We start from the raw sequence: 20,092 nt of genomic DNA, 5'->3' as shown, positions 1-20,092 counted from the left end.
TCCCCTAATAAATGTTTTTATAATTTATAATTCACCTTCATCTTTCCTAGGCCATGAATTTGCATAATCTTACTTAACCAGCAGTCTTGCTGGATCCAATTGAATGCCCATCTCATCTTCTGTATTGGGCAGTGGGAAAAATTTTCCACTCGGATTGCAGAACATTTATCTGACATGAAAGTTACTAATCTTTTCAACCAATTTAATCAAAGCAATCTAACAGGCCTTTAATTTATTGAATCTTTTATATTGGTCACTTTTCAGTTCTTAAGTAAAATTCTAAAGACCTGGAACATATTTTGTGAGAAGAACTGCAACTTCACATTTGATATCTTTTAAAACTCTTAAGTTAATATTGTCTGAATCTAGTGATTTCTCCAATTTGTCAAAAAGATCTAGAAGTACAGTTCCCAGCTTAACATCAAGGGATGTCCGTATACTTCTAGGCATCTTTAGGCCACTCACTAGTCTTTCTGTTTCAGTTGACATTTTATATTTCCAAGACATTATTTTAATTAAAAGAAATAGGAAACTGGCATGTTCTGAAATACACAGTTATCTTCCAGCATCACTTTTATTTCTAAAAACCTCCTGGGCCTCAAATGGATATGAAAGGACAAATATAAATAGAAGCAGGTAGCATACAAATGGCAGGTAGTGATTTGGTAAATCAGAGGCTTGTGCATGCTTATATCCTTTGTAGCAGATACTCAGTGATGTGATTTATCAGTAATATGGGCTGCTGTAGTTTAGACTTGCTGAAGCCAAGGGCAACCCCATATAGAGTGAATTACAGTAATTTAAACAAGAGATTTAAACAAGATGACCAGGATATGAGTTGCTGTCCCCACTAAAGTTGGTCCTCGGATTATGACAGTTCTGTTCAGTGATCATTCAGTTATGATGGCGCTGAACAAGGGGGACTTGTTTAGTCACCAGGAGTTCTGGCCATCACAAGTTCCCCCCAATTGTATGATCACAATCTGAGCACTCAGGTGGCCAGTTTATGATTACAATATTGCAGTGGGCTGTGGCCACATGGTCTTCATTTACAATCTTCCCTGACAGCTTCCCACAAGCAAAGTCAAAGGTTAAACTAGCAGGGAAGGCCACAAGTCACCCCCACATTTTTTTTTCTGTTAAGAGTCCTTCTGCAAAGGATGAGATCCCAGGAATCTTATATTCCACAGTACCTAACCATGTTCCAAAGTGCCTGCCATCCCACCTATGTTCATTAGCATCCGCCTGCAGCATTGTTTGCGTAGAATTTCAGTCACCTGAGTCCTCTCTTAATGACCCACATAGTCTCTGGGTTTGCTGTTGCTTTCACAACCCCATCACTCAATGATAGGAATTTCAGTCCTAACCACTATTACAACCCAAGAATTAGCTGTACACCCTATTGCAGGAAAATGGCTGCCCTGTTTGAGTTGCATCTAATTTTGGATTCAGAAGCAATAAGGACACCAGTATGGGTAATCAAGGTTTTATTCCAAGGCAATATGAAAAACAAAGGAGAAAACAATAAAATACAATTTACAAAGAGCACAATACTAACATCTAAGAAAGACAAAGAAATCTTGCACCCCTTCTGTTAGTCAGGAAACTTCTCCAAATCAGCAAGTGTACATTAACTCCCAGATTAGGTCTGTTCTAAAGTTCCGCTTTACAATGGCTTCTGACTGGTTTATATATACTAGGTCATAGGCCAGTGATGGTTAACCTTTTTGCCGTTGCGTGACAAAAGCGGGGGGAGCGTGGGGGGTTGCAGGTGCGGGTGCCCACATCCATAATTCAATGCGCCCCGCCCTCCCGCACATGCGCACATGACCCCCACACACTTCCCCCTGCTTTTGGCATGTGATGGCACAGTGGGCCCGGTAGGCCCGTTTTTCCACCTCCCCAAGCTCCAGAGGCTTTCTAGGAGCCTGGGGAGGGCAAAAACAGCCTCCCCATCCCCCCGGAGGCCTTCCAGAGGCCGGAAACAGCCAGTTTCCTGACTTCCGGTGGGACCAGAAAGCCTGAAAATCAGTTGGCCGGTGCACGCATGCATGCTGGAGCTGAGCTAGGGCAACACTTGCGTGCCCACCAATATGTGGCACCCGTGCCATAGGTTCGCCATCATGGTCCTAGGCCCTAACTCTTCCCTCACCAGATTGGATCCACCCCAGTATGTGGGGCTTTAGTTAAAATAGTACCTATAGTTCTCAATATTTTAACTATTTTAAAACAATATGAATACAAGAGAGAAAATAATAAAATCAAGACAATTTTTTGTGTTGTTTTAATGACCCTGTAATCCTTTGCATCAGGTTGGAGTTGGGGTGACCAAACGGAGCTGAGCATTTAAGTGGCGGGATGCCATTCCTGATGCCTACACAGAGCTCACAGCAGATATTTTCTCTTTGCCTCCACAGAGAGAAATAACTGCTGCTACCTAGGATTGAACTCGCAGCCTCCTGATTTGTGAGGTGAAAGATCATTAGAATTATAATGAAGACAAAATCAGCTTAATAATTGGAAAATATGGTAAAAGAGTAAACCTTTTCATCAACTTATTTATATATAACCTCATTCTGGATGTGTCTTTTCTGAGAGAAGCCCAATAAGGGTTCTTTAAAAGAAATCTTGGTTTCATCCATGGTTCCTAACAATCATCTCTAGCTAATTTGACTCAGGCTTAATTCTGGTTGTCTTCCAGTAGACTAGATCCCATGAGCATAACATCTTAGTACAAGACTTTGATTCCAACTGCACTGAATCCAGACCTTGACTGGCTCTCTTGATGCCTCATGTTTCTTGTTCAAAGCATCAGAGACCAGCTTAATAGTACATCATGTATTATTCAGAATTTTACTTTGTAAGTATGTCTGTTACAACTTAACAATTTTTTAAGCACAGGAAATAAATATAACAATACTACTGTAGAGAAAATTCATAGGAACATTAACAGAAAACAAAAATACATTTCTAGAAAATTATAGTTCAAAAAGGCTGATGTGCAAAACTGCTTTAATTTGGGGGGAAAAGGAGAAATGAAAGTTGAAAACTAAGGCTCAAATCATCGTTTTGTCAGTTGAATGGCTGATTTCAAAGCACATTTGAGGAATCAAAAGTTTCGCACAAAATGGACAAGTAATCCCACCATGGACAAACCAATAAGAATGCAAAGAACTCCAGTGCTGAAATACATGGGGCCCAACCTGTGCAAATAGGAAGAAAAAAAATAACAGCTAGAGTTAATTGAGGCTGGCTGTTGCCACAGTAATATCAGTGTTCTCACAAATAGCTTCCATAGTAACTTGGTAAATAGAGAGACAAACCCTGCAGATACAAGCTGCATTACTGGGGAAGGATTTAAAAAATGCCCTTCTAGCAGAATTAACTGACTGACTTGCAACTACTAGTGTTGTAGGATGGTAACAGTCAAACTGTACCCACATCCTCAGCTTTGATTCTTTTTTCCCCCGACGTAACCTCTCAAATCCAGACATTCGTCTTTCCAAATTCATCAAACATGGGATGGCCTTGAGATGATCTAGAGTTGCACAATTCAGTACCTTATCTTCTTGGACGAACCACAGAAGGATAGGCAGTTTCTGGTGGTTTCTTTTCTTTTCTTAAAATATTATAAGGGGGAAATGATGTAGAACAGGGGTGGGGAATTATGGCCCCTTTATGACTTGTAGACTTCAATTCACAGTATTCCTGAGGAAGTTGAAGTCCACAAGTCATCAAGGGGCCATACAGTAGTTCCCCATTGCTGATGTGGAATGAAAGAGATGTTCCAAGATGCTGTATTTTCTTTGTCTTAATTATCAATGAAGTGCTTAATCTGTGTCAAATCTATACCCTTTGAGAGATGATGGGGTTAAATATAAAATTAATATATTCCTGGGGGCTACTTAGGAGACAGGAAGTTAGAGGAAGGGGAAAAAATATCTACATAATTTGTTTTATGCAAGGGATAGTTTTTGTATTGGAAAACATCTTACACTGTGTTACCTTCCTTTAGCCTAAAGCAGTCAAGTTCAGAGATGGATTTCTGTTGCTCTCAAGGCTACAAAATCCAGCTTGAACAATCAGCAAAATTACTTGTCTGAAAGACAATCTATTTGACATATTTCGCAGAAGGATTACTCACCTTCTTTCAGCAGAATGCATATAGCCTCTAAAGTATTGATAGCGAGCATACAGGTAAATTACTCCACAGAATGCAGCCAAAACTACAGAGAAGGCAGTAATCAGTTACTTAGAAAGTTTATCAAATACTAATTTCAATAAGAAATACAACAAAGGAGGGGCTTTTTTTCTTTTTTAAAAAAACTATTTTCCTGAAGCAACTCAACGGCAGGACACAAGTACAGCAAATCAGGTTTGCAGACATTATCATTTTTGCATTGATGGAGTGATAAAGGAGGCATAACTGCCAATATTAAATATATATACAGTGAAGGAGGTAGTCCTGCCTTTCTCCAGTCCTCCAAAAAACTTTACTTAGATACGCATCTACCAGCTACTTGGAATGGTGGGAACTTTTACAGCTTAAGGAGACTCCCACCAGCCTTGCCTTAACAAAGAAACAGACAATAAAATTCTGCAAAAGTCATTGCTTAAAAGGATCTTTTGCGACAACTGAGGACTAATTAATAAAAGAAACCTTAAATCACAATTTCTCAATCAACCTTTATTTTTTTAATTAATTTATTTCTAAACTGTCTCAATTGCCAAAGTGACTCTAAGTATACCTTTCTGAAAAATTAGGAAAAAAATCATGAACAGAACCAATATTATAAACATATTTGGAAAGAAAATCACCAAGCCTGTTCTTGCTTTGCTGCTTGCTTTGTCAGACTTAGTGTAGCCAAGGTCTGTGGAATTTAAATCATGTAAAGGAGCACTATTATCTAGATCCTCCCATTATATATTAGCACAACTGTAAAGAATTTTAGGCAGAAGCAATAGCATTAATTCTTGGCTTCCCATGTAGCTTGAGCCTATAGAATATAATACTCATTCTTACCTACACTAGCCTGATCCAGATGGGATCTGTTTTACCCAAACTTCTCATGAAACATCTGCCAAATCTGAGAGTATATAATAACTGTGTACTTCAGTAGTGATAGTATCTAATTGTACCGCTTAGAGAGGGCTGTAAAAGCACTATGAAGTGGTATATAAGTCTAAGTGCTATTGATATTTCACATATACAGGTAGTCCTCGACTTACAACAATTCATTTAGTGTTCAAAGTTATAACAGCACTAAAAAAAGTGACTTATGACTGTTTTTCACACTTACAACTGTTGCAGCATCCCCATAGACACATGATCAAAATTCAGATTGGCAACTGACTCACATTTATGACAGTTGCAGTGTCCTGGGGTCACGTGATCTCCTTTTGTGACCGTCTGACAAACAAAGTCAATGGGGAAGCCAGATTCACTTAATAACCATGTTACTAGTTTAACAACTACTGTGATCCATTTAACAACTGTGGCAAGAAAGGTCGTAAAATAGGGCAAAATTCACAAATGTCTTGCTCAGCAACAGAAATTTTGGACTCAATTGTCGTAAGTGGAGGACTACCTGTAATCAGTCTTCTTCAGCTTCTTCTCAGTGTATTGGTCTGTTACATCATTTACAGATGGTGCATTTTAGATGAACAGTGGAAAGCATCAGATTGGCCATAGATGGACCTCAGCATTTTGAGGCAAACAAACGAAGTGGGAGCCCCTGTGCTGGTGATACCAAAGTCAGTAGTAGATACTGAAAACACTCCAGGGAAACCCAAGGTACATCATCTCTACCACTGCAAGGGTGAGTTCCTCCTTAATGAAAACTCTACCCGCCTACCGGATTTTAATGCTTAACTCTTTATTTACAATGCAGTTACATTAGATAAACATTAACAATAAAAAAATAAAAAGCTGTGGAGGTCTTTTAAAAAGTTCTCCAGTTTCTCACATATTATTCCATATTTTTTACTTGCAGAAAGGACATCACAGTAGAGAGATTCTGAATTAGGATTTTATTTCTTACCTTGATGGGAAAAGACTCCAGCCACCCATAAGAGGGAGAGAAATATTGGGAAATATTCTGAGCAATTTGCTCTGATAAAACAAAGAAGAAAACAATCAGATCACCGCTGATGGGGAAAAATAATTGGGGCTGAACAAATCTGTCAAATTTGCTCTGATTCTCATTTTCTTGACCTCTATATGTTCATTTCAGCCCATTTCTGCATCCATTCACAATTTCATCTCAGACCACTATAGATAAATACGTGTACACATTTTCAGAACATTTCTCCTCTCTGCTGTTTTGCAACCACAATATTTTTGCAACCCGTGCATTATTTCCCTACTTCTGGATCTTTTTGTTCCAGTCTAAAAAAAAAAAAAAATCACTATATTCGTGTCCTTATTGCTGAATTGCATGTCGGGTGGTAACAATTGAAAATTCCTTTTGATTATAGAAATAAAAGGTTTTCCTTTTAAAACTGGGCTTACATTCTAAAATCTGACCAACTAGAGACAAGGGGGAAAAATGGGACCGAAATGGAGATTAAAAAAACCTGGAAGATGTGATAATTACAGTATTGAGGTATAATTACACAGAAACTGGACATTTGCCTCAGAAGTTTTATGGAAAAGATAAGTTTTGAAGAGGAATTGCTTGTAATTGGTTCTAATCGTTATCATTCTATAGCAGAATCTCTTCTGGCAACAAAAATAAATTGTTACAAGGAAGCATCACAAAAATAAAGTATCACACTGCATACAAGGCAATTAAAAGGTGAAGGAAAAGAAAATGAGCTTTGTCTACTGCCGGAAAGATAAAGTAAGCATTAGTAGAGCCATTGGAAGATGGTATTCCCTAGCGGTTGCAGGTTGGGGATGGCGAGGAGGAGGTTCTATTACTTTTTTAAAATGCCATATTCTAGAGTTTATTGCTAAAGCATGTGAAGGCACTCAAAATTGAGTCTATAGGTAAGGTACCACTATATGGGGGAGTGATATGTCTGTAAGATCATGGTGTCTAGCATAGAGGACCTTGTAGGTGAATAAGGTAGACCTGGGATCTGATCCAACATTTGGCATAAAGGAAGCAGAACTTCTCACTTCCATGTATAGCCTCCTACCTACCTCATTTTATACCACCTGAACTGCAATAGATCAGATAGAAGGAGTTTCATTATCACAAATAGATCATTTTCTTACTGGATCTGACCTTTTGATCAGTTCCTCCCTTCAAGGGAAAGTAAAACAATTTTAACTAATTTAGCCTAGAGGGAGAGGTTGAAAAGTGTGAGCATTTCCAAGAAAAAAAATCTCACCCTAACTATATACCCAACCAAACCACAAATAAAACAGGAAACTGAAAACAGAACTTCATCAGCTGATCTCTGAGTAAAGATGAACTGCAAAGGTTCATAGCAAGTTAGATGATGTCCAGAAATAAGCAAGAAGTCCGTGTCAGGGTTCCAAGTAATACCCCCAATGAAAAAAGACTATGAGGCTTGAAGTTCCTCAAAGTTCCATTTTATTAGAGATGTCATATTGGCACATATGGGAAAAACCCGAGTCTGAAAGTTTCCCCAACCAAAGGAAAGTCCAAGTTCCTGTCCAGCACCCACAAGTTCATCACATGGTCAAATCAAAACATTGTCTCAATGGGAGATGCTTCCCAGCCATACCCCTCCAAGTGCATGACAAGATGTCCTTGACTCTCTGAGAAAGGAATGTTATTATGACTATATATCACCCTTGCTCCATACAATTCCCCTCCCAATTTCCCACAACAGTAAATGTGGCAGGCCTGAAGATCCAATGCAAAAGATGGTTTCCAGGCCTGACAGGCCGCCCACCTCCATCCCCACCCGATCAGAAGATCGTGTCCTGCAACAAGAGTTGCTAATTCAACAGACTAACCACCTCCTCCCCTCCCCCAGGGGGACCCTTTGGTTTATCAGGATATTTATCATGGAATTGTTTTACTAGCCTGTCTGCTTTCACATCCCAGCTTTTAACCCAAGTTGCCACAAAGGGTACCCTTTCCAATGCATTAAATATTGCAATCTACCTCTATATAACCTATAGTCTAAGATCTTTTTTACTTTGTAATGGGGTTCCCCTTGTACCAGCATAGGCTTGGGATGTGGTTGATCTTGCGGTTTTAATCTGGAACCCTATGGCTGACTTCAGCAAACTACAGTGGAAACAGGATGTACTTTCCCTAGAATGCGGGGGAGGTTAAGCCGAACTGTTACTGGGTTAATTACTTTCACCATTGGGAATGAACCTAAAAACTTTGGTCCCAGCGTTTTACTAGGCAGCCTTAGTCTTATTTATTTAGTTGATAGATAAACCCAATCTCACACATGGAAAGGAGGTTGAAGAGATCGGTGTTTGTCTGCCTGCTTTTTGTATGTTTCTGCAGCTTCCACTAGCGCTTTTTTAGTATTTTACCAGCCTTTACTCAGCGACTCCATCCACTCGATCAGGGTCAAGGAGGAGGGGGGCATTCTCTGGGCAATTTGGGCATGGGTACAAAGTCCATGCCGCTGGTGACCTGGAAGAGGGTTAATCCAGTGCTACTGTGCATGCCATTGTTGTAAGCCACTTCTGTTTGATGAACATCTTTGCCAGTTTTTTCTCTGGTGGTAATCCTGAACAGGCTGTGAAGTGGGCTTGTTTTGAAAACAAGTTGATTACTGTCCAAATGACTGTATTTTCCTCACTCTCTGGGAGCTCAACTGTAAAGTCCATTGCAATCTTCTCCCAGGGTCTGCTGGGGCTAGCCACTTGCTGGAGGAGCCCAGGAAGTTTCCCTGGTCTCATCTTCATGGCAGTGCAAGTGGCACAGCTTTTCCCATAGTCTTCTACATCAGCTTTCATTTTTGGCCATCAAGATTGCCTCCTGGCCAGATGTAGGGTTTTCAAGAACCCGAAATGGCCGGCCAGTTGGGAGTCATGGCTGCCAGTCTCAGATTGGCAGGTGCATACAGTTTTGATCCTTTCCAAGCAGTCCATCTCTCATGGTCAAGGCGTCTCTATTATCTATGAGCCATGGGTCAGTTGGAAGTGCCGTTTTCAGTGCCGCTATCAGTTTGTCTCACCCAGGGTCGGATTGTCGCCTGGCTCCAATGCAAAAGATGGCTTCCAGGCCTGACAGTCCGTGCAGTTCACTCAATATAAATAGAATATATATTCCCTCTGGCAGCATTTTGAACCAATCAAAACCACATTTTGGAGCTGCCAGTCATCTCAGGAACATCTTGTGGCAATAATTCAAACAGTCGATTAGCAAGTGCACATATCATTGGAAGAGCCAAAGTCAGAGGATAGTAAGTTGAAAATTCAGTCCATTGATTTTAAAGTTAATGTGGGAAGCCCCTCTCCCAAGAATGAAATATTTTGGGGAATATTAAAAGAGGCAGAATATTATATTTCCCCAAAGGAGAAATTGAGAAAAAAACAAAGGCAGAAAGCAGCCCGTCTTCCTGCCATAGGAAAACAGCTTCAAACCAAGTAATCTATTCAGAAAGACTGGGCCAATCTATTCATAAACAAAATGCTTTCAGCCAAAAGGCTTGTAAAAGACACAAGGCTCACTACATTAGATGGAGCATCTCAATCACAAAACTCCAGAACCCTATAAAGATCCATCCATTCAGCCATTTTGTGAGCCATCCTAGAAATATGCTGCTGTTACTGAAGTATCTGGAAGCCAAATAAACAGAGACTTTCTTTTCAACCAGCCAGCCTCCATTTTATTTCTAGTGTCTTTCTCCTGGCTTGGAACTGGATTGGATTTTTCTTCCCACAATAGCAAACAGCAAATGCTTCTGTTTATGAACAGATGCAAGGAACTGGACATTTTTATTTGACTTGGTGGGTCTGGAGATGTGTTTCTCACCCTGGCCACCCTCCAGAAGTGTAGGCATCACCCCCCAGAATTCTCAGCAGAGGTCATTCTGGCTAGGGAATTTGAAGGGCCCATGTCGGAGCAGGTTATGTGGAGCATCTCATATTTGGAACGAACTATGGAAAGCTATGGAAAACAGGTTACTCTAGCAAAAAAGCCACACCCTTGAAAACAAAGCTCTCATTTCCTCTCTCTTTTTGCTCAGTGTAAATCAGCCCCTCCCACTGGTACTTTGGAAAAGAGATGGATGTTTGCCTGAAATGTGTAGAATGCAGTTAGTTATCGCAAAACAGCTTTTTGTTATGAAAAACCTTTATGTGTTTACCTTTTCTCACAAAACACAGTTACAGCCATGTGGAAATTAAGCAGGACAGCTACCATTAATCACTTGTGAAAAGCTTTACTATGCCTTTGAATATTTATTTATTTATATCCCACTTTTATTATTTTTATGATTAACTTAAGGCAGTGAACATACCTAATATTCCTTCCTCCTCCTCTTTTCTCCACAATAATCCTTTGAGATGGGTTGGGCTGAGAGTGGGTGACCCAGCCCGAAATCTCCTGCCAGACTTCATGCCAGGGTAGGATTAGAAGTTAGAATTCATAGCCTCCTAGTTTCTAGACTGATGCTTTACCCATTGTTTTACCAATTTTAGCTTTGCTTCTGAAATTATGCTCTCTCATAGAAAATGTAAGGAAGGAGCACATTTTCTAGTGAAAAGAAAGACTGGGGTGACATGCTAGCAGTCACCAAAGCACCAGAAGGCAAGACAAGAAATATTGGATGGAAACTAATCAAAGAGAGAAGCAACCTAGAACTAAAGATACATTTCTTAAGAGTGAAAACAACCAGTGGAACAGCTTGCCTTCAGAAGTTGTGGGTGCTACATCACTGGAGGTGTTTAAGAAGAGACTGGAATGCCACTTGTCTGGAATGGCATAGGTCTCCTACTTGAGCAGGGGGTTGGGCTTAGAAGACTTCCAAGGTCCCTTCAAACTCTGTTCTTCTAAACTTCTGAACATTGTGTTTCATTTTATGTTGTTAGAGAGAATTTTTACAGGCATTTTCTGCTTAGAATGTGCAATATTCTAAAACAGTTTGAACACATTTGTGGAAACCAAAACAGAGAAAGAGACCAGAGGCATTCTCCAGACCTCCCAATAACTCCACATAATCAATATTTGTCAAGATCCTCCTCTTTGTTTAGAATTAGAAGGGTGACATTTTAATGCCCAATGTTCATTGCAAAACTACACTCTGAAAATAGATTCATGAGAAAAGTGAAAGGAAGTTGCATGTAGTGACAAAGGCATACTTGAAAAGAACATGGAATAAAGAAATATTTGAAGTGGCTCAACCATGCAGAAAGAATGAATGAAAATGAAACCACAGAGGAAATACATGAAGAGAGAGTCAACTGACTAAAAGGAAGAAAATTGAGACAGTCACAATTGGATGGAGTGGATGAGATGGTAAAAAAGAGAGAAAAGAGAACTTTTAAAGAACAAAAAGCATGAGGTCACCAAGTCAGAAAGCCATGGAAAGCTCTAGTAAATATATTACTATAAACTAGATCCAGTTATGCTTTCTTCTCCCCCTCTCCCCATTTCATCTTTTATTTGAGTTTTTCCTTCTATGAACTTTGCATAACATCATTTCCCTTGAAGGAAATACCTTATTTCTTCTAAATGCATTTCAAAGGCAACAAATATTCTTTTAAAAAAGGAAAAAAAGAATTTAACTTACTGTGCTCTGAAGATCCTTTCAAATTCTGGTGGGCCTGAAGTGATGGGAGGAGAGATTTTGAACTTCCGCCGAAAGGTGATCACTTGGACGGCAAAATAGGCTAGATGTGAACAAAAGATAAAGAGAAGCTCATTATTTCTTCTGATGAAAGAAAACAGCTCAGTCATTTGTATCAGCAAACACTGCTCATACTGAAGACACAAAAGCAGAACCCAAGAAAGCCTCAGAAGGACCCACAGACATCACTTGATTCTTATCGGCTTCTTCCTCCCTTTCAACATTAATAGGATGGACAGAATTTTACCTTCAAGTGGTCAGAGTACTCACATTTCCCCAAAAGGATTCTATTTTACATTGTGCATATTTATTCTATTTATTTCTATAGGCCTACTGGTGAAGACTCTTGCCTCCCACTCGGAAGGTTGAGAGTTCAATTCTAGATGGCAACAGATTTCTCTCCTAGGATGCAAATAAAAAATATCTGCTGCGAACTCCCATGTAGGTGTCAGGAAGGGCATCTGGCCAGTAAAACTCATCTCCATCCAGTCGCTTCAACTCTACCCTGAATAGATACTACAGGGTCATAAGAAGGGAGTGTTTTTATTTGTATCCTGCCTTTATTATTTTTATAAATAACTCAAGGTGATTAACATATCTAATACTTCTTCCTCCTATTTCCCCCACAACAACCCTATGAGATAGATTGGGCTGAGAAGGACTGGCCCAAAGTCACCCATCTGGATTTCACATCTAACGAGGGACTAGAACTCACGGTCTCTCACTTTCTAGCCTGATGCTTTCATCACTAGTTCAAACACTTTTGCTTTGGCTTACTTGCCATGGGGACATACATGGCAGATTCTTCAATGGCTAGGAAGATAATTGACAGATTAGAGCCCCAGTTCTGTAAGGGCCTCTTACGTTGAGCAACCGTGAAAGGTTATCTTCATCTCTCTTTTCTGCTGCTGTTCTATGATGTTATTTAACTTTATCTCTGCAGTATTTTAAAATATTTTTGTGGCATCTATTTCAATAGTTTATATTTTTAAAAAATAAAATTTAAAATAAATTGTGTTTCTTTTGCATGTAGTCTTATAGCAAATAGTTATGGAGCCTTTAAGAAACACTTGAAATAAATAAAACAATGTATTTTGTCATCCCTAGAGCCTACATGCCATTTTTAAAGGGTTAATGTATTTTTTTATTATTGTATACCAACACCACCATCAAGATTATGTACAAGTAAAAATTAAAGAAAACGTAACGAAAATACTGACGAAAGTATCCCTAGAAATGTTAAATCAAGTGTGTGTCTGTGTTTCACCTAACATTTTCACCAACCACTTCATATGCTAATATTCAGATTGTAGGAACAAACTGCAAGGAGTGAATTAAAGAGCTTTGACTCCACACCTTTAAAATCTGCAATCTTCCCTCAGACTGAGGGCAGTTCTAAAAGACGTGCATTCCACATTCCACCGTTTGGGAGCGGCAGGAAGACCTTTAGTAACCTCTAATTAGCAAATCAGTCAGTAAAACATTCCAAGACAAAATGCTGAAATTAAAATACCTAACCGAGGCCAGAAAACAATTTGCAATTTGCAGCCTTACACAAATTTATGGTGTGATTTGATCTATATGTCTTTCCACTTTTAATCCTCAAATGGAAATTAAAACCATAGAATTAAAAAAAAAATGCAATATTTGAGTATTAAAACACCACAGTATCAAGCCCAAGTAAAAAAAAGAATATTTCTTTTAAAGATGCATTTTATTCATATGTTTTGAATTGCTGTTCACTGTGATGTGCACAGTCATGTTACACTAGAAAATGTTAGACAATTTATTGTTATATGCGAGAAGAAGGGAAACAAAGGATATCAAATACATTATTACACATGGATCAATTACTGTATTGAATTGGAAGTCTGCCAAGATATTGTAGGAAACATATAGCATATTTCAGGATAGCTTTCCTTATTAACTCCTCTTGGTTGTCACCTGCCAGGGAAGCATCAACAAAGCACACTTAAGGAACTTTGTCCCAAATCAATATTCTCCTCACAACTTCCACCTTTTCTTCTTCGTCAGCCTTGTAATCTTCCCAGGGCAAATATGAGAAAGGGTAATAGAAAAATGGTTGTTCTTTGTCCTTTTGATTCTGTATTTATTAAACAGCACCAAGCACATTAGGGCCAGTTGTGGGTCCAGCAATTTAGGAAGAACATTTGACCCACTGGAGTGGGTCCAGAAGAGGAGTAACCAAGACAATAAGAAACCTGGGAGGAAAAACTCAGGAGCAGCAGTTGGAGATGTTTATCTTGCAGAAGAGACGAATGTGTGAAGACTTGATAGTTATTGAGTAACTGAAAGGTTCTTAGGTAGAAGATGGGGCAGAAGTGCTCAGAGTACAGAATAGAGTGGGTTTCAACCATAAAGAAGTAAATTTTGCCTAGATAGTAGGAAAAATGCTAATGTTAAATTGTTTGGCAACAGAACAGACTGCCTTGGGAAGTGGTGGTATCTCTCCTCAGGACATTTAAGTGGTGGGTGACTGGGTAGCCTTCTGCTAGGGATGCCCTGGCAATGGATTTCTGATGTTGAGCAGGTACTTGATGATCTCCAAGGTAAATTCCAACTCTTCCAGTCTATGATTCCATAAAATTATTTGTTAAACACACCGCCCATCTCAACAAAGGTGACTCTAGGCAGCATATAATCATTCAATAAAACTATGGTATAAAACATTAACGCAATAAATAGAAATCTTACATTTAAAATTAAATTAAAATTAAATTGACCAAGGTGGATAGGAAGGGAGGGAGGAGGTGGGGTGACTGGGGTGTTATCTACCCCATTAGCCATCTCCAAAATGCCACACTCCTATTGGAGCGTGATGCACAGCCAGGTCTTCATGCCCTTTCAGAAGGCCAAAAGGGTGGGTGCGGATGTCGCCTCAGGGACCACGATGTCCAGAAGGCAAAAGCCACAGCAGGAAAGGCTCTACTTCTGGATTGATGGGTTCCACAGCATGCTCCTTCTGCCAGTACAAGTAGGGCAGGTTAGTCCCATTGGAGTGAGACAGTAGTGGGGAGAAACAAAGCACATGGCAGAAAAATATTTTGCAACATGAGGGAGGCTGCTTTTGCATCTCAACTTCACACCAAGAGTTATGTTTATCTTACTGAATACAATATAATAGTTGGGTTTACCTTCTGGGGCTTGTCCCTTGCTTAAATTGTGTCCCATTGAACTTGAGAAGATGCTTTATGGAATAAGTTCACATTTAATAGCAAAATGTTCCCTTGATTTTGGGAGAAGTAATTTCTTTTTCTAGTTTTTGTTCTTGTGCTAGACAAACTAAACATCTCTACTACTAGCAATACACAATCACTGTTTCTATAACCCAGTCTTTGGCTTTTGCCCTGCCAAATAGCTGAAATTAGCTACTTTTTATTTTATAAAAGACTTACTAGAATACCCCAAATCATTTTGGCTTTTTGGCTACCCTACTGCTAAATTTCTTATACATGTACATTTCCTAGCTATCTTTTTTTTAAAAAAGTTTTTTTATTTTTTACACAAATACACAAACAAACATACAATGTATTTTTTCTGAACAAAGTATTGGCCAGTTCACAAATTTATATAATCTTTAGTCATCTCCAACACAATTTAAATATTCACTTTTTGCCATAGTGTTTATTCTCTCTAGTTTTTATAGACCAATATTACCCTTCACCCTAATCGCTAATCTTAATAAAATTCAATTTTTCCCTTTTCGTCTTTAAGTTAAACTCCTTAAATTTAAAATCTCAGAACATAAGATAATCCCAATATTTCCTTAAATTCCCTTATTATAATCACAAACATTTTTCTTTATCAGCTGTTCCAAATAGTGCAATCCAACATGTTAATAAAGCTCAGTTATATATATAACATTCCAATCATTCATTTCTTTTCTATTATTTTTCAAATATATAATCTCTTCTTATTAAATAACAAACCAAATTACTTTGTATAGTACATTTTCTTAAGTTTTAACTCCAATTTTCAATTACTTTATCAAATATATATTTATAGCTCTTCAATCAATATCTTAATCATTTCTAATTTCACAACATATCTAATTAATTTATACCATATTATTTCCAATTTTTTTTAGTTGTTCCAAACTTGCAATTAAAAATATTACAATTATTACAATTTCCCTAATTACAATCAAAAATATTCCACCTATTACAATTTCATATATTAAACTTATTCATATTTCTAAATCTTATTTTGTTCCAAATAGTACAATCCAACATCTTAATAAAGCTCAGTTAAATATATAACATTCCAATCGTTCATTTCTTTTCTATTATTTTTTCAAATATATGATCTCTTCTTATTAAATAACAAACCAAATTACTTTGTACAATACATTTTCTTAAGTTTTAACTCCAATTTTCAATTACTTTGTCAAATATATATATATATATATATATATATATATATATATATATATATATATATATATAAATAGCTCTTCAATCAATATCTTAATCATTTCTAATTTCGTAGCTGTCTTAACGACCCAGTTTTTTTGCAGTGTGTAAAGCTATGTTCAATTTGTTTCTGTAACAGCAGAATGCATCCCCTTACCTTGTTCCAGCACAGCCAAAACAGTAACAGTGGAGAGCAGAGCTATATTGTGCAACATCTTAATCTTCAAAAGACACCAGGAAAGTAAATCCGCTCAAAGCTAGACGCTCCTTGAAACTTCTCTGCTTTTAGTCATAATTCTGCAGTGCTGTCAGTATAATTAGACAGTGGATGCCTTCATTTCCTCTTTTAAAGCGTTGGTTAGTTAACTCCTTGTTTGCTGGTGCCGTAAAGGGATCCCATCAAGTACATCAACTACATTTCTCTTTGGAGAAAAGATAAGCCTTGTAGACCCATAAAAGCAAAAAGTTTCTTGCAACTCACCCTTTTATGACTGGGAAAAGTGATCATCTAAACGTTTTATAACATTGCTTATAACCGGCCCTTTTATGGAGCAGATTGCAAAAAAACTGGTCCATTTCTATGATATCTTTTGGAACATAGTCTAGTTGCTCAACCAATCACACAAAGGAAGTTGAGGAACCAGGCAAAGGGGAGGATAGGGAACAGTCTTCCCCCCACCTTAACCTTGTTATTCTTCCTGGCTAAAGCAATGCAAATTCCATTCAAAGTAGTGTGTGTGGGATGGTGGAGATGGAATGAAAAGACAAAATGTACACATTTGAATATGAGAACGACTAAGAAGTATTGTCTCCCTTTTATGAATGACCTGAAGATGGTTTATCACCACAGAGAAACATTTGTTTAGCCTACCACATAGCTTGATCTAATTTTCTCTTTGGTTTTTACTTGCGTCACTTCCCAAAGTTAGTTTGGTCTTCCCCCTCCCCTTCTCTTACACACATTGGCAAACGTGAGGAAATTGCCTACTTGTCTGAAGAAACTTTACATTAGCCTCTCATGTTAACTGGGATCTCCTCTGATGCTTTTATAATTTCTGCTATTTTATTTAAGGCTCATCTTTGTGTATCTCAGAGTATTTCTAAACAATTTATTCTCTCACAGCTTTTGGTCCTTATACCTGTGCTCCATGTGAAATTTAACTTTTATTAAGGAAGTTGAATCTTCCACTGAAACTGTGGATACTAGTTTGAGCACTTAATTAGTAATTAGATAGTCTTAAAATGTATATAACCTGTGGAACAACATATTTAAATGTTCTGGTCTTTTGCAATAGAGTCAGTTTGCTTTGAAAAGAAAGTCTTTGTTTTTAAAATTAAAACTTTAATTAAATTTTTAATTAAAATTTTTAATTAATTTTTTTAAAATTTAAATTTAAAATTAAAACTTAGGTAAGAAAAACAAAAAATACACATATAAACTGGGTGAAACTAGGCTTAATAGCAGTAACTGTGAGAGAGATCTTGGAGTCTTAGTGGACAACCAGCTAAATATGAGCCAGCAATGGGCAGTGGCAGCGAAAAAAGCCAATGCAATCCTAAATTGCATTAACAGAGGGATACAATCAAGATCAAGTGAGGTACTAATACCACTCTATAAAGCCCTAGTAAGACCACACCTAGAGTACTGCATCCAGTTTTAGTCACCACACTATAAAAAATATGTTGAGACTCTGGAAAAAGTGCAGAGGAGAGCAACCAGGATGATTAGGGGACTGGAGGCTAAAACATATGAAGAACGGTTACAGGAACTGGACATGGCTAGTCTAGTGAAGAGAAGGACCAGGGGAGACATGATAGCAGTGTTCCAATATTTGAGGGGCTGCCACAGAGAGGAGGGGGTCAAGCTGTTTTCCAAAGCACCTGAAGGCCAGACAAGGAATAATGGATGGAAACTGACCAAGAAGAGATTCAACCTAGAAATAAGGAGGAACTTTCTGTCAGTGAGAACAATCAACCATGGAACAGCTTCCCTTTGAAAGTTGTGGGAGCTTCATCACTTGAGACTTTCAAGAATAGATTCGACTGCCATTTGTCAGAAATGGTGTAGGGTCTCCTGCTTGAGCAGTGGGGTGGGTGTTGGACTAGCTGACCTATAAGGTCCCTTCCAACTGTTTATTCTGTTGATATGTTAATTATTTTAACACTTTGGAAAAAATATTTAATATTCATTTAACACCTCAGTAGGGATAACTAATATGGAGCCTTCCCTGGTGCCTTTCAGGTTCTTGTTCAGTTTTTTTTTAATGTAATGCTGATTAGCATGCAACTAATAAGCAGAGCAATATATCTTTAAAGACTTAATGAGACTACTTCTGAATCCTGTGTATCTTTCTTGCTCATCCTTTGTTGGACTTAGAGAAGCCATCACTGCTGGCCAAAGTTGAGTGCTTTGAAAGGTGAGAAAAAGGTCATATATTTAGCAAGATATATGCAATATATACGTATATTTAGCGAGATATATTAGAGAGCCTTGGTGGTGCAGCAGACTAAAGTGCTGTTAAGTAGCACTTAGCTGCCAGCTGCCTGCAATTACTGTGAGTTCAAATCTCACCAGGCTCAAGGTTGACTCAGCCTTCCATCCTTCCGAGGTAGGTAAAATGAGGACCCGGATTGTGGGGGCAATAAACTGACTTTGTATAAAAAAGAACACCGCCTGGGGGGCCCGAAAGCCCTACTAAGCAGGTATATACAAAAGTATGAAGGCTATTGCTTAATGCATTGTAAGCCGCCCTGAGTCTTCAGAGAAGGGCGGCATATAAATTGAACCAATAAATAAACAATAAATAAACAAGAAGCTGGATAGAAACATTCTCAAGTTTGTGTTGCACATTAAATAGGTTCCAGTAAATTCAATGTAAGCAGTGAATTTAATTCCGTTCTTATTAGCCAAACCAAAAGTGAATATCCTTAGAAAATAAAAATTGGAAAGTGGTAATAACTTGACACATTGAGTTTGAGAATGTATCTATCTGCCCGGAAAGAAGGAAATATGGAGTGATAGCAGTGGTGGGTTGCCCCTTGTTCTATAGAAATGGTAGTAAAACCAGCGGGAGGCTCCGCCCACTGACCCCAACGTCATCAAAATGCTTCTGCGCATGCGCCGAAGAGCACATGCGTGGCCCTGTTGCGAACCAGTAGTAAAGGTAAGTAGAACCCACCCCTGAGTGATAAGTATTATGTTAATTAGGTATATTAAATATTACTGCTTCTCACTTATTTCTTCTTTAATAATATGGAGACTCACAGATTATGCTCCTTTGCTGTACAAAAAGTAAGTTGTTAAAGATACTTATATTTTACTCAAGGTATATCCTTAATATATGGAATTGATCAATGCCATAAAATCTTGGTTTTACAGACAAGGTGAGAGGAAAAAGTTTGAACAAGAATGTCCATAAGTGAAAATGTCTGTAACTGACATTATTTACATAATTTGTCAATTGCATTATTACAAACTTTTACATCATTTTTTTACGCAAGTTAAATAAATTATGTAAGTTGTCCACGTTGTCATCTGGGAGTTGAGAAAAATGGAGAAGTTTCTGCACAGCCTAGTACATAGTACGGTAGATTTTTTTAAATATAGTACATATTTTTTCTAATATGTATGCTTATTTTACCATGACTCAAATGTATCTGAGTACAGAGTTGCTGGACACTTTACTTGTAGCCAATTATCTGTTTCTAATGTGAGTCCCTTTGTTCCTGTAAAGTAGATGTAGCTTGTATTTGGTTACCAGAGGGAGTCTTTCACCTTGAAAATGTTGCTAATGTGTTTCGTGTGTGAGGCTCTGCAGACCCTCACAAATAAACAATTTGGAGACTGAATGTTGGGTTTGTGGTTTTCACTGAGCAGGCAAATGAACCAGAATAAACCTCACTGTAAAAATAGCTGAAAAGGA

General features: G+C 38.1%; 1 protein-coding gene and 1 long non-coding RNA gene across 2 annotated transcripts; one reads left to right on the top strand and one right to left on the bottom strand.

The window, feature by feature from the left end:
- Nucleotides 1–1,472: 1,472 nt before the first annotated feature.
- LTC4S (leukotriene C4 synthase) lies at nucleotides 1,473–16,890 on the bottom strand. Its single transcript, XM_034402777.3, has 5 exons — nucleotides 16,327–16,890; nucleotides 11,680–11,779; nucleotides 6,042–6,112; nucleotides 4,145–4,226; nucleotides 1,473–3,203 (listed from the first exon to the last, which is right to left on the bottom strand). The coding sequence occupies exons 1-5, from the start codon at nucleotides 16,382–16,384 to the stop codon at nucleotides 3,110–3,112; spliced, it is 405 nt and encodes a 134-aa protein (XP_034258668.1). The 5' UTR covers nucleotides 16,385–16,890; the 3' UTR covers nucleotides 1,473–3,109.
- On the top strand, nucleotides 5,647–6,501 carry LOC148115474 (uncharacterized). Its single transcript, XR_015731664.1, has 2 exons — nucleotides 5,647–5,819; nucleotides 5,994–6,501. It is a non-coding gene; the product is annotated as an uncharacterized LOC148115474 (long non-coding RNA).
- Nucleotides 16,891–20,092: the final 3,202 nt, after the last annotated feature.

This window comes from Pantherophis guttatus, chromosome 2, assembly GCF_059756535.1.
Source record: "Pantherophis guttatus breed Tessera chromosome 2, ASM5975653v1, whole genome shotgun sequence".
Taxonomy (NCBI): Eukaryota; Metazoa; Chordata; class Lepidosauria; order Squamata; family Colubridae; genus Pantherophis; species Pantherophis guttatus.
This window is presented reverse-complemented; position numbering and strand designations above follow the sequence as displayed.

What these genes read in the sequence shown, in the direction of transcription:
- LTC4S (XM_034402777.3), bottom strand. Translation starts at nt 16,384, where the DNA reads ATGTTGCACAATATAGCTCTGCTCTCCACTGTTACTGTTTTGGCTGTG. An exon ending in TTTGGCTGTGCTGGAACAAG is followed by an intron (nt 11,780 to 16,326) that starts GTAAGGGGATGC and finishes GTTCACATCTAG; the next exon opens with CCTATTTTGCCGTCCAAGTG. An exon ending in ATGCATTCTGCTGAAAGAAG is followed by an intron (nt 3,204 to 4,144) that starts GTGAGTAATCCT and finishes CTATTTGCACAG; the next exon opens with GTTGGGCCCCATGTATTTCA.